Source organism: Poecilia mexicana, unplaced genomic scaffold (genome assembly GCF_051168715.1).
Source record: "Poecilia mexicana isolate PSO_F unplaced genomic scaffold, ASM5116871v1 scaffold_6, whole genome shotgun sequence".
Taxonomy (NCBI): Eukaryota; Metazoa; Chordata; class Actinopteri; order Cyprinodontiformes; family Poeciliidae; genus Poecilia; species Poecilia mexicana.
The window spans coordinates 4287698-4302245 of NW_028263375.1; the positions used below are offsets into that span (position 1 = coordinate 4287698).

At 41.4% G+C, this 14548-nt stretch overlaps 1 protein-coding gene across 2 annotated transcripts; it reads left to right on the top strand.

Moving 5' to 3' along the window:
* Positions 1 to 718: 718 nt before the first annotated feature.
* LOC106926160 (monocarboxylate transporter 13) lies at positions 719 to 8999 on the top strand. Of its 2 annotated transcripts, XM_015000880.2 has the most exons (6): positions 719 to 1057; positions 3671 to 3943; positions 4850 to 4993; positions 5066 to 5766; positions 6569 to 6809; positions 8249 to 8999. In XM_015000880.2, the coding sequence occupies exons 2-6, from the start codon at positions 3697 to 3699 to the stop codon at positions 8422 to 8424; spliced, it is 1509 nt and encodes a 502-aa protein (XP_014856366.2). In that variant the 5' UTR covers positions 719 to 1057; positions 3671 to 3696; the 3' UTR covers positions 8425 to 8999. The 2 variants fall into 2 exon arrangements, with proteins under 2 accessions (XP_014856366.2, XP_014856363.2); XM_015000877.2 differs by lacking the exon at positions 719 to 1057 and having other exon boundaries at positions 3396 to 3943.
* Positions 9000 to 14548: the final 5549 nt, after the last annotated feature.

A 14548-nucleotide genomic window follows, 5' to 3' on the forward strand; every position in this document is an offset into this window, starting at 1 on the left:
TCCATGAAAATCTGGATTAATAGTTCAGATCAGAAAACATGTTCATGATTTTCAGGCTCTGAAAGAAAACGGGAAAAATCCTGACCAAGATTATGAACTAAAACTAATAACTAATAAAAATAACAAAAACTGAAAACATTTTAGTTATCTGAAATAAATAAATTAATGGTGAAAAACTAAAACTAACTGTAACTATATTGTGTGTTTCGGAAACCTAACTAAAACATTCTGAAGCTTTAATTTTTGTTTTCGTGTTTATTAATCTATTTTTTAGCATTTTGAACTGATGTGAAACCGATCTTCTTTTGAAAGGAGAAGCAAAAAGGAAATATAAACTGACTAAATCTGTTTTATTTACCTGAACTGGGGAAAAATGGCTCTTTACACTGTAAAAACACAAAAGTGTTTTTGTTGGTTTTATATCTCATTTTACTTGAAAAAAGACAAAATCAGCTTTCAAATAACTTTTCAAATTAGGTCAATAATTCCTTAATATTGATAATTATTGGTTTCATTGGCAGACATGTTTCCATTTTAGTACCGTATCAATTACAGACCTCAATCTCCCACATCTAGCTGAAAATATACTTTTAAGTTAAATTTGTCTTATTTGAAGTATACTCAAACATTTGCACCATAAACTAGACCAAACATACTTGGTTAGATTTAGTGTTTTGCAGTGTAAAGGTTGACCTTAATGATGAGGTTAAACTTTTAATTTGGAGCTGTCAGAGATGATAAAACCTCTTTCTCTTGGTGTAGATCGTGAATCACACACTGCCTGAGTCACCCAAGTTTACCCAGCATCGGTGGGACTTTGACCTTCGCCTGCATGTCGACAGACCCGGGAATCCTGGGAAAAATGGGGTTCAAAGGTCAGACTCGGCTCACATGTTACATCAGCATTTTATTTAACCGAGTTGTTGCTGTCGGCTGACATGTTGCAGCTTCCTGGGTGAGAGACGTCTCTGTTAGTGGAGCCGGACGGACCAACACCAAACCTGGAGAGCTGACTGCTGCAGGAGCAAAATGGCCGCCAAGTGACCCATCGCCGCAGGTAACGACAAAACCACTTAGTATACAGATACAGAGTATAAATCTCTCCAATCAGTTTAAATGCTGTGCATTCAAAGTTTAACTTTAGTTGTTCACTTTCATCTCTTTTATTTATCTATATAAATCTGAATGTGCACCTCAACATTTTCAATTCAGTTTATTTCTATAGAGCAAATTCACAACAAACGTCTTGAGGCACTTCGCGAAATAAAAAGTCATTCCAGTCAGTGCATTAAGTTTAGTTCATTATTTAAATTAGTTTAAAAAGTTTCTATCTAAAGAAACCCAGCAGAGCATCAAGTCTAAATTTTGTTTATATTGTGATGATGTAAAAAACAAAAACAAAAAACAAAAAAAAAACAATTGTGTAATTACAGCGTTTCCATTAAATACGAAACTAAATTAAAATCGGCTGCAAATAAAACTGTTCATGTGAGAAGTCATTAGAAAACATGCGGCGCCATCATCCTTTAACTGCTTCCTGTCTTCTTCTTCTTCATGGTTTTGCCAGTGGAAACATCCGGTCGTTGATCATGAGGGCTCCCACTGCAGTTTTGCAAAATAAATCTGCTCTAGTGCCAAAACCTTTTTCAAAAAATTAGTTTTCTTTAATTGCTGCATTTCCATTAAGAAAATCTATTTTTGAAATGTCAAATTGGGAAATTATGTAAAACTTTACAGCAATTCCTCATAGCCAGCATGCACAGGGCGACAGTGGAGAGGAAAAACTCCCCTTTAGCGGGAAGAAACCTCCAGCAGAACCAGAACACGGGTCAGTACCAGTGGCCGTCCGCCTCGACCGACTGGAGGTCAGAGAAGTCAGACAGGAACAGAAGAACTGAACCAGGAGAAGTTTCTATGTTAGAGAAGTAAAATGCTAACAGGAAGAACGATGAGCTGAAGCAGCAAACAGAAGTCAGACCAGGTGGAGCTTCAGAGAAACAACAGAAAACATCATCAGTTTAAATAACAAATGATGCAAAGTGGAGAGAAGAACGTTTGTCCTCCAGCAACTTGATGACAGGATAACCTGAGCCTTTAATCCTAGTCTAGAAAGTATTCAGAGTATCTGTTTGTAGAACCCCCAGAACCAGCAGTAACCTGTCTGGTACCGGCAGGTTCTGGAAGGAACACCTGGACCAATCAGATCCTCCGATTTTATCCTTTAATTTGGTCAATAATTCTCGTCGTGGTATCTATTTAGTTTAATCGTCTATTTAAAGCGTCTAAGAGCCTTAGCAGCGGTTAATGATTCACCTGGTGTAAATAAAGACGTTTTAGTTTGAAAAGATTGTTTCCTCTCACTACGTTTCGCTGCTTCAGCAGAATCCACTTCCTGTTTACACCGCCGCGTATTTAGCTTTTCTGAAAATTAACTGGCAATGGAAGAGTTCAGATTGTTCCTGCTGGAAAATTTAGATCTGCTTCAAAAGAGAAACATCCAGGAAAGGAAGAAAAAACATTTAAATAATGACAGACTGAATCTCTACTGTGCAGGACGGTAATTACATCAGCAGCAGGTTTACATGAAACTCAGAGTAAAAATGACTCAAACCTGCTGAATTTTACCATATTCAAGCTTTATTGAGATTTTATGTGACAAACCAATAGAAGGCTGCTCATATTTGTGAAATGGAAGTAAGTGATCCACATTTTATTATTTTAATAAATAAAAATCTGAAAAGTGCGGTGTACCTTTGTATAGAACTGCCTTTTGCTCCAGTTACTTCTGGGTTCGTTTCCACCAGTGCTGCATGTCTAGAAATCAACTTTTTTATGGATTCTTCCATGCAGAACCTGTATGGACAGAAATATTCAAGTCTTGGCTCAAACCCTCTGTCAGATTTAGGTCTGTACTTTGACTAGGCCCATTCTTCTGTCTCCCTGGCGCTGTTATCGTTTTCCTTTCTGAGGTTCTTGGCTGGAACGTGATGATGATGGTTTGTGGCAGAACTTTGTTTTCAGAGTCTGTTATTACAATTACAATATTTTTGAAGCGAACATCCCATAATCAGCTCCTTGCTGCTCTGTAAACACTCCTGCAACAACGCTGTTATTCTGATTACCGTTGCCTGGGAAACCCGTCCAGCTTTCAGAGATAGCCTGCAGGGTTCAGGTTTGTTTCCAAACAGACAGAAAACACTCGGATCGCGGCTCTGTGGAGGCTTAGGGCTCATTTTTATTTAAAATCTATTCTTTCTGATCTGATTCTGTGCAGAACTCAGTGAACTGATTTACATTTAATCTGATTGCGTAATAACCCTGCGGTGAGTTCAGAGATCCAGACGGGAGGTGAATGAAGTTTGAAAGTCCTCGCAGGTCATGCTGCTTTTATAAATACCAGCCTGGAGGCGGTCCAGTCCCGCCCCTCGGCCCGCTGGCAGCCTGGCTTGTTGGAGAAGGTGTCCGCTTTCTTCTGCCCCGTCAGTGGGGCGGTCAGATGTCCCTAACGGCCTTCATTCAGAGCTAATGATTCAAAGTTTCTTCTGACCATATGGCGACATCCAGAGGGAACAGAAAGGGCCGAGGGGTGCGAAGGGGACACTTTCCACTCAACGTATTAAAATATGAGCCTGCTGCCCGAGAGATGAAGAAATGTGTTTATGTGTTAAAGTGTTGCAGAAACCCCAGCTGGTCAGCATGGATCCTCCAGAGAAGGCAGGGAAGAGGCGAGGCGCCGCAGCGCCCGCCGCAGCGCCCGCCGCAGCGCCCGACGGCGGCTACGCCTGGCTCATCCTGCTCTCCTGCTTCTTCGTCTTCGGCCTGACCTTCGGTGTGATCAAGTCCTTTGGTGTATTTTTTGTTGAGATCCAACAGTACTTTGAAACCACAGCAGCAGGAACGTCATGGATCACCTCCATCGCCGTGGCGACCATTCACATAGCAGGTAACTCTCCACCAGCTCCTCGCTTTCCTCCAGTAAACCTCTGACGTTTTCATCATCTGAAAATAGAGGACAGAACGGCGGAGTATTAGGGCCAAGACAGAAAAATAAGAGCAAAAGGACATTTCTGCCAAAAAACTCAGAAATGTTTAATTAATCTAATTTTTTTTTTGTCTTTTCAAACTCAGAAAATTCTTCTTTTTTTAAGTTTCTTGGTGAGAATTTACTCCTCCTTTGTTTTCCTGTCCTTAGTGCTTTCCTCACACAGGAGAGCACTGAGGTTTTCATCAATAAGGTCTGCAAATAGAGAAACATTTTATTCCATTTTCAATAGAAAAGGAAGAGTAAATTTATGCCAAAAACTCAAATTCTTTTAGATTTGTCTGAGAAATTTCCTAAAAAAATTTCTAAGTATGAAAAGTTAAAAGAAATTGATGGAAAAATCTCAGGAATTTTAGATTAATTGCAGAAATTTTCTAGCAAAAAACAGTCAAAATATTTGACTTTTAGTACACTAAAAGTATTATTTTAGTACACTTCAACAAACTACTTTTTGCTAAAAGAAATAAAGTAACGTTTAGCGAGTTAGCAAGTCCTAACTTGTTAACTCGGAAAATTATCTCCGCGATTAGCATGCTAGCAGATAAGTTAAATTTGCCCACCACTACATGTTATGGTGGTTTATGATGACAAACTACGTGAAAAGTTTGTGAGTGAATGACTTCTGCAGGAGTCTCTGAACCCAGAGTTACATAGAGTCTGTCAAAGTCTAATTTCGGTCTCTTGAAAGTTTTCTCTTCTTGTTTTTTTAAAAAGAAAAATCCAATAAATTTTCTTTGAGCAGAAAGTCTCACTGCATTCTTCCTACTGTTGAAGTGTAAGCTAAATGTTGGCGTTTCTGTGTTTCAGCCCCGGTCTCCTCCGCTCTGAGTGCGCGCTTCAGCCATCGTGCTGTGGTAATCTCAGGCAGCCTCATCTGCAGCGCTGCCGTCGTGTTCGGCGCTTTGGCCCGCAGTCTGACTGAACTCTACATAACTGTGGGTTTCCTAAACGGTGAGTGAAGCAAACAGAAAGATGAGGAGGTGCTCTGGTGGGTTTGGCTCCTGATCCGTTTGGTTGCTGCAGGTTTCGGCTATGCGCTGACCTGGACCCCCACCGTCACCATGCTGGGCCTGTACTTCGACAGGAGGCGCCCGGTCGCTAACGCCTTGGCTAGCGCTGGAGAATGCATCCTGACGTTCAGCCTCACGCCGCTGTTCCAGCTGCTGATCGACAGCTTCTCCTGGAGGGGCGCGCTGCTCATCCTGGGGGGGCTGCAGCTCAACTTGTGTGTGTGTGGCATGCTGCTCCGGCCCCTGAGGGCCCCAAGAGATGCTAACGTTATCAGGAAGGTCAAAGAAGAAGAGGAGAGCCTCCAGAAAGGAGACCTGGAGGAAACCAAGCTGGGCTTTCGATTGGAAAGTGAGCTGAACGTCCTAGAAATGAACGATCAGGAGACTGTGAAAGATTGTGTTGAAGTTCCTGATGAGACGTCCAGTGTGACCGGGAACTCTTCAACCGGTCCAAAGAGGACCCAACTGAGGACTAGAGTCCAGCACTATGTCGATTACACGCTCATCACTAATGGCCGCTTCATGGTCTACTCCATGTTCGGGGTGTTTGCGGCGCTCGGGTTCTTCGCGCCGTCGCTCTTCCTGGTTCCGTACGCTCGCAGCCAGGGGCTGAGTGAGTACCAGGCGGCGGCCCTGCTGTCCATCTCTGCGGTGCTCGACCTCTTCGGCAGAATCTTCTTCGGCTGGGTGGCGAACCTGAGGCTGATTCAGACGGTACGCTCAGCATCATGGGACAAGCAGAAACAGATCGGGGAGGGGGGGGCACTTTTTCAAATCACTTCTTATCTGTAAACCTACAGAAACTACACTAAATGTTTAGCTCCAAACTAAAGGCTTAGTTATAAAGATAAATATTTAATTTATAGCTAAATACTTAGCTCATAGCTTTTGGTATGTAAATATTACATATTAAACATTTAATATTTAACTACTAAACATTTATCTTCAAACTAAATCTATAGCTCTAAGCTTAGCTTACAAGCTAAATATTAAGTCTGAATTAAACCAAGTATTTCATTTTAATTTAAAAATTTAGTTAACAAGCTAAATAATTAGCTCTGAGCTAGCTAAGCATTTAGTTAGTCCTGAGCTAGCCAAATATTTAATTTGCAAGTTATGTATTTAATTTATAAATTAAATATGTAGCTTTCTCAGAAGATCCAGCTCTTATTTACAGCAGTATTCTTCCGGTTATTGGCAAGTGAATTTGCACATTATCCAAATATTCTAGCTAAATATGCTAGCTACATATTTAGCTTGCTAGCTCTGAATTTATGAATAACATGGTGAAGATATAGACCCTTCCTGTAGCAGATTTTACCTTCACATTAAAATGTTCGTATGTGTTAATATTTACTAAATATATTTAATAATTAATTAGTAAGCTAAATGTTTAGTTAGCAAGCTAAATATCTAGCTCTGAGCTAGCTAAATATTTCATAATCCACTTCCGGTGACTCAAATATTCATACATCATGACAGGAAGTTGACGCGGCTCTGTTTTCTCTCGGAGCAGGTCCAGCAGCTCACCGCCACCGTGGTTCTGCTCGGCGCCGTGTTGCTGCTGTGCCCGCTGGCCTCCACCTTCCCGGAGCTGGTGGCGTTCAGCGCCGCCCACGGCCTGGTGTACGGCGCCACGGTGGCCGTCCACATCACGGTGCTGCCGGAGGTGGTGGGCGTGGAGCGGCTGGGCAGCGCGCTGGGCTTCTTCATGCTGATCCGCAGCAGCGGAGGCCTGCTGGGGCCGCCCATCGCTGGTAAGCCCCGATGGTTGTCTCTTTTATATCGAGCTAAATATTGTTACCTAGTTAGCAAGCTACGTATTTAGCTCCAAACTATATACTTAGTCATCAAGCTAAATTTTAAGTTAGCTTGATGACTAACTTAAGACTAGTCAACAAGCTAGTTAGCAAGCTAAACATTTAGTTCTGAGATAGCTCTTATTTTGGTCGTCCACCGGTTTGGTTGTTTAGTTTCAAACTAAATATTTTTGTTTTGAGCTAAATATGTAGTTGCCTAACTACATATTTAGCTAATTCTGACGTTTATAAATGAATTAACATGGTTAAAATATAACTTTTAAAAATAAAATGGAACTTTTTTTCTTGTCACAAGCCAAATAACCTAAATTACTGCTGTTATTTTTTTACTGTGTACTTTTACATCTCCAGTTCAATGTTTAAAGTACTTTGGTCAAACCTTCACTCTTTTACAGCATTTCGTTGCATTTTGATGGAGTAAATAAAAAGCTTCTTCCAGCTTTTAGCTTCATCGTCCAGTAAAACTCGATCCTGTCGCAGCTCTGACAGAGACTTTTACTTCATGATTCTGTCAAACGTCTCAGGATCGCAGTTTGAAATAATCAAAAGCTGCAGTGTTAATTTCATGGCTGTTGACTTCCTAAATGTTCGCTCATGCTGCTAAATGGATTTTCCCTCCAACTAACCTTATCAATTCCTTTAATTAGAAGTAAAAGTTTGGTTGGGTTTTTAAAAATATGAAGCAGGAAAAAACTGATGAAACATAATTTAAAATTGTTTACATCCTATAATAATAAAGAGGACATCTCAGCATCTCATTGCTCTATTGGAGCAGATTCAATGATATTTAGTATCTTTCTATCTCATTTGTGTTTATGAAGTCACTTTTTATAACTCTTAGCAACTGGAAATTGATCATCTGTATATTAATAAGAAAAAATTACTTATGGTCAACTTCTTCTGCACAAACACTCTACACCTGGAGCATCCTGGCCTGATGGAGCAGAAAGTATCTGAATCAAACAACAGCTGTCATCTCAGCCGCTTTCACCTGGACTTCCTGCAGAAACGCTCCTGCCTCTCATCAGTTTCTCCTTATTTTATTTTTGGCTTTGAATTTTTTCAGAAGTGCTGCACATTTTGATATTTTATTTGAGTCTCTTTTGGGGTAAAACTGATTTCAGATTAATCTGAGTCTGGAAGACTACAAATATAGACAATGAGTTCCTATTTTTAACTCTGTCTGACACAGAAGCTATTTACTTCTCAGACTTTGAAGACAAACTTCAAAGTCCTCCTCATTAAGTAGGACAGCTTCCATCTGTGTCCTTTTTCCTGTTTGTTAGCAATAATATGCAGTAGGTATATTTGCATTTCAGGATTAAATAATTTCTCATAAACTTCTTATTTCTGGCCCTTTTCTGCTTTCCGTTCAGGTTTCTTCATTGACAAGATGGAGAACTACGGGATGGGCTTCCTCATGTCCGGAGTGGCCCTCATCGTGTCCGCTCTGTTCCTCCTCATTCTGCACCAAATGAACCAGCAGAGTCAGAAAACGGCCACCGATGCTGCACTCACAGAGAAAAAGATCTGGAAAAAGTGTTTCTGTTAGAGGGAAAGAACCAGACATGAAGAACTCTGACTGCGGTTCATGTTTGGCTCTAATCTGGATCCAAAAATCAGCTGGTCAGCAGAGGTCAGAGCCGGTAAATTAGGTCAAGCTAATCATAATCTGCAGGATCAGCTCTGTGGTCAGGAACAGAAGATAAACGCTGCGTGAGTCGGTAAATGTTTGGGGTTCTTATGAACTCAGCTTTTTCCAACAATGCTTAGTAATTAATTGTATACTGGACAGTTCTCATGGTCATAGCGGCACGTTCAGACGTTTCCTAACAACCGTGGCTCCACTTAAAGAGAAATAAACAGTTATTGCAACGAATCATCATTACAATAAAATATTCTACCGGGTTTGAGTTTATGTAACTGAAGCAATGCCGTTTCTAAACTGTAAGATCTAACATCAACTTTCATCTGTTTGTAGTTTTTATTAAATAAGTTCAGTTCCCCCATGAGTTCAAGTTTAAGGAGAACTTGGACATTTTTCTGGAGCTGAAAAAAAAAACATTTTTATGCTCATTAAAAAAAGAGTTTTGTTTTCTGTCAATTTTATTAAAAGTATAAAATGTTTCTTAACGTGGTTCTTCCTTTGTTGATTCGTAAAGGTTTACTAAAGTTTAAAGCTCGTCTGTGGCGCCCTCCAGTGTCAGTCTGCTGACATTACAGCATTTATAAAAACAAAGCTGGGATAATCCAATAAGACTGATGATGAAATAATCTACAAAACACATCAAATTAGAAATATTTCCCATCTTGATGAAAAATTTTATAGATATTAAAGGAAAATTGGATCCTGCTGTCCTGTTTTCAACATCTGGGAAAGTTTAACTTCATCTGATGAAGAGTTTAAGATGAAGAAGTTAAACTTCATCTTAGTCTGGTCTGCAAACGGCAATGATTTCCTCCTGGTAAGGAAACATAGAAGAAATATAAAAAATGCCTAGAAAAGATCTGCAAGTCTGTAGAGCAATACTTTATATTTAAAATCAATTCAGTTTATTTCTATAGTGCCAAATCACAACAAATGTCTCTAGTCACTTTACAGAAAAAGTAATTCCAGTTGATTACCAGTTATCAATCAGTGCATTATGTTCAGTTTATTATTCAAATTAGTTTAAAATGTTTTTAAGGAAACTCTGCAGAGCATCGAGTCGTTGACTAGCAGCGTTCACTCCTCCTGACCAGCAGGGGGCGACAGCAGTTGCTTGTATTGTGCCATTGACTTTACATCAATGCCTCATACTGAGCCTGCATGTAGCAACAATAGAGAGAAAAAACTCCCCTTTAACAGTAAAAAGCCTCTAGCAGAACCTGGATCAGTACCAGCAGCTGTTTGCCACGACCGACTGGAGGTTTGAAACGACAGAGCAGAGAAACAGAAGAACTGAACCAGGATTATTTTCTATGCTCATAAAAAGTAAAAGGTTTAGACCAAAACACGGTGACTCTACAGGAGTCGGTCAATGTTGAACTTTGAGTGATTTCCATGCTGAAGGAGAAAGTTAGTGTTGGCTAAAAACAATACAGTTCTCCAAAAATGTTATAACTTATGAAATGTGGGAAAAGACAGACAGTAAGCTGATGTTTGGTGACGGTAGCATTACCACACACTGAAACCCTACGAGCTTTGGAGATGTTCCTCCTCTGCAGCTGAATGTTTGCCACAGTCAGCAAAACTTTCATCTTTCATCACTGAACAATCAGAAGACCCAGACATACAAATAAGCAAATCTCTCTGCATAAACGTACCATCACAAACTGTGGCAGGAGCTTCACAGACAGTAGCTCTCCCCCCAAACACACACACACACACACACGCACACACACACACACACACAGAGAGAGAGATCCATCATAAAGCCAAAGTACTCACTGCAAAAGAAAACCACATCAAAGCCCACAAAGCATTGATTTATCAGACCGGAACAAAAACGTGATCCATGTTTCATCACGGCTCTACGGGAAAACCACACCCACACTCACACACCCACACTCACACACGCACGCACACAGTGAGCATGCCAGGTTACTGCTTGTTTGAACAGAGTTTTTACCTCAGTGAATCTGAGTTTAAATCTCAGCAGTTTAACCCAAATGATTCGGAACCCTCAGAGATTCAGGATGTTTCCCTCCTGCTGATCCGGTAGACTCGGTTCTGTTAGGATCAAACTCCATCATCTGCTCCTCCTCCAGCTGCTGTGGTTCTCTCTCTCTGCTCTGAGTCAAACCAACCTGTTCCCCTCCTGGCCTGTGGGGGCGCTGCAGCAAGATCCACTGAAGGAAATGACAGAAAAACCTCTGAAGACACTGAGAGCAACTTCCTTCTTCACCAGATGGAAACAAGATGGAGGCGTCAGATTTTAGCGGTTAGAGGATTTCTCTTTAGGCTAAAGACCAGGAGCCATTTCTGCTGCTAACGATAGGCTAGCACGTTTATTTTGGTTGTTTTTACCCAGAATGCCCTGTGCTGCAGTGCACTTTCTGTTTTTGGAGCGGTCTCTGGTCCGCTTGGCGTTCAAACCTGTTTTGGTTCGATTCTGTATTCACGCCTCCCCAAACGAACGGGACTTTTCTAGGCAGACGGTCTGGAGTTGAGTTAAAGCGGACCCAACAGGGCCGGTGTGACTGATGCAATCTGAGGCTTAGATTTAACTGAATCAAGGAATTGATTTCTGATTGGTAGCAATGGTTGGAAGACCTCTCCGCCATCATCCCTCCACAGATTCTGTAATGATCCACGAGTCGCTTTATTGGTTTTGGATTATTTTGGGTTGTTAATGGTAGTGGTTCCTTTGTGTTGAGATTCTTCTGTGTTCGGTTCTCTATGTTTTGGTTTAGATTCATACTTTAGTGTTCATCTTTAGCCTTTGGTTAGGATCCTGCTCCATTTCCTCTGTGTTTATTTCCTGTACCTTCCCTCAGGTGTTCCTCCAGCTCCTTTCTCCTGATTGGACACTTTTTGAAGTCCAACTTTCTGCACTCCTGCTGTTCTCCACTCTGGGTGAGTTTTTGCCTTTTTTTTAAATTAAGCACTCAAATAGTCTGCCTTCAACATTTTCGGTTCAGGTACCAAACAATCATGCTATCGTTGGTTCCTGAACAATAAGGCTAAAGAAAAAGAAATAGGGTTGCAGTCCTCCAGTAGGACTTCTTCTTCAGCACTGCATCTAGCTTCTTCGTCCAAGGCTGCACATAAATTAGGTCTTTGCTGAAATCACTCACAACTTCCTGCACTTCTCTGTAACAATCAGCCTTAGCTGTTTACGGTTTGTCTTAGCCTGATAACATCACAAGATGGCGCTGGCATTTGACCTAATTACTGCAGACAAAAACTGTGACGATCTTCAATTCTGTTTAATTTATGCTATTCTGTGAGAAATACTTATTATTAGAAGCCTTTGTGTGCACAGAACAACAGTTTGTCTTTTTAAATTGTGTGTTTTATCGTGTTGGAGTGACTTTAGTTGAGCAGAACTGATTGAAGGTGAACTGAACCGACTCTCTAAGATGCATCACATAAATATGATGAATTAATAATTGCTGTAACACTGATCATGGTTTGTTCTGGAGAGTATTTAAAGCTGGAGCATGGAACATTTTATTGAAAAAATATGTTTTTTCATATTTGTTGAAACTGTCACCATGTCATGACCATATGTTATGAGACATTCATGACGGCAGAGCTGGAAGGGTTTCCCGTTTCTCCTGACCCCCAGGGGTCAATCTGAGGAATGTCACGGTTACCTGAGTCCAAAGGTAGCAGAGAGAGAGACAGGAGGCAGCACAGCAAGCTAACGCTGAGCTAGCTGGGTACAGCATGTGGGCTTTTAAGGATAAACCAAAACCAAATTATGAAGGAAGACCTGCTGGGAACGAGAACCGCTGAACTCTGCAACAAGTGTCTGGCAGAACAAACGAGCCGGTCGCCTCCGCAGCCGAGCCCCGCTGCTCCAAACACAACCGACCGCTAAAAGACTCGCTCTGAAAATGTTTGTGTTCTGGGGGTTCTGGGTGATTTTTCAGAGCTAAAATAAATAACTTGAGCCAAACATGGTTGAAAGGTTAAAGAATGTGCAGACGTGGATCCTGTGTTTAGTGAGAGACTGCCAGCTCAACGTCAACATGCCACTTTCCTGAAAAATGACTTTAATTCTGAAAAAGCTGAAAAAGCTGCAGGGTTTGGATCTTAGGATGAAAAATGCACCAAAGTTAAAGTTTGTTCTGCATTAATTTTGTATTTTCTCCCCCAGTTTGCAAAAACAAGTCATAAACATGTCATCAGCAGTTCAAACTGCCGGAAAGTCATTATTACACCAACCAGCTTCAAAGTTTGCAAATGAAAACCAAAGCTGTGAATTTATAGCACTGTAAACGCAGATATTTTATTGTTTTATTATAAACTCTGAACATTGACTTAGCTGCTGGATTTAAAGGGATTTGAAGAGCCTGATGGAGAGGAAATTTCTCTGTTCTCATTTTAAACTGTGGCTAAATTCAGGAACTTCCACAAACTTTGTTTAAAATTGTTTGCATTAAGTTCTTCACATTCCCACACTTCACAAAATCTAGATATTTTTAGTTTAGTTTTGGTTTTAGGTTTTGTAGTGCAAATATTTTTGTTAAACTTGAATGAGGCTGTAATGTTTTCAACCTTCAAACTGTCTCATACAGATCGATGCATCAGCTGCTAAACATTTTGACACATAAACCTCTCTTGTTATGTCCACTAAATAAATCCCAGTCTGCTTTGCAGTGGGGCGGCCATGTTTTCTGTGATCCAGTGATCTGGAACCCGCTGAGGCCTCCAGATGTTTTGTTCCTGGAGGAAAAGCTGCGATGCGTCTTCGTCTCCAGAGAGGAAAACAACTCAGCTTTCATGTTGAGTTTGTGAAACGATTTTCCATCTGCAGCTTTAATCTCTGAGGCGTTCCTTTATCTTTTGTGTTTGACACACAGACCTGGCTGGCAGCTTCTATGAAACTCGTGTCTGTTACAGTAAAACAGCAGCATGTAGCCTGCTGGGATGTTAGCAGGCTGGGATGTAAGCATGTAGCCTGCTGGACATGTTAGCATGCTGGACATGTTAGCATGCTGGGATGTTAGCAGGCTGGGATGTAAGCATGTAATCTGCTGGGATGTTAGCATGTAGCATGCTGGGATGTTAGCATGCTGGGATGTAAGCATGTAGCCTACTGGGATGTTAGCAGGCTGGGATGTTAGCATGTAGCCTGCTGGGATGTTAGCATATAGCCTGCTGTGATGTTAGCATGTAGAATGCTGGGATGTTAGCATGTAGAATGCTGGGATGTTAGTATGTAGCATGCTGGGATGTTAGCATGTAGCCTGCTGGACATGTTAGCATGCTGGGATGTTAGCAGGCTGGGATGTTAGCATGTAGCCTGCTGGACATGTTAGCATGTTCAGATGGATGGATGGATGGGTTAGCAGAGTTAGCTTTGAGCTTCACTTCCTATCTGACATGAAGAATTTTCTCATGATAAAAACAGTTTAAAGTTGTAAATCAACAAATAGCAGAGCTCTGGAAAGTAGCAATGTTTTCTGCTGCAGTCATGAACCTCAGTTACCCCACCCCACCTCTTTCTGCCCCCTCCCCCCAGCCCCACTCGGTTGGTGGGGGTGGAGCCGGGGCCTCCCAGCAACAGGAGCCCGGCTCCTGGAAAGCTAATAATGACTGAGATTTGTGCAGGCTTACATTCCTTCCCTCCTTTCAGAGGGAGGCGGTGGGGTAAAATCGAGCTGTAGGGGTAAGAGAGGGTGGGCTGGGGGGGGGGTGGCTTGTCCTAGTTTTTTAGAAAAAGCAACTTCAGAGATACTGGAGAAGGGAAACCCAGTGAGGCCCCTTCCTCTGAAACGCAGCACATGCCTCCGTTTAGCTCGGGTCACTGCCACTAACCCCCCATCCAAACACGTTACACAACTGCATGTGTTACCACGGCAACATGCATGTTTTCCTAAAAATTACTGCCTCTAAATAAGAGCTGGAGTTATTTCATAACACTAATCTGGTACATCAGCACAGGTGGAGACAAAGTTTTTATTTTTTAAAAACCTCGCTTTGCTTTTCATTTCTAGAGAACAGCAGCAGATCTTCCACTTTC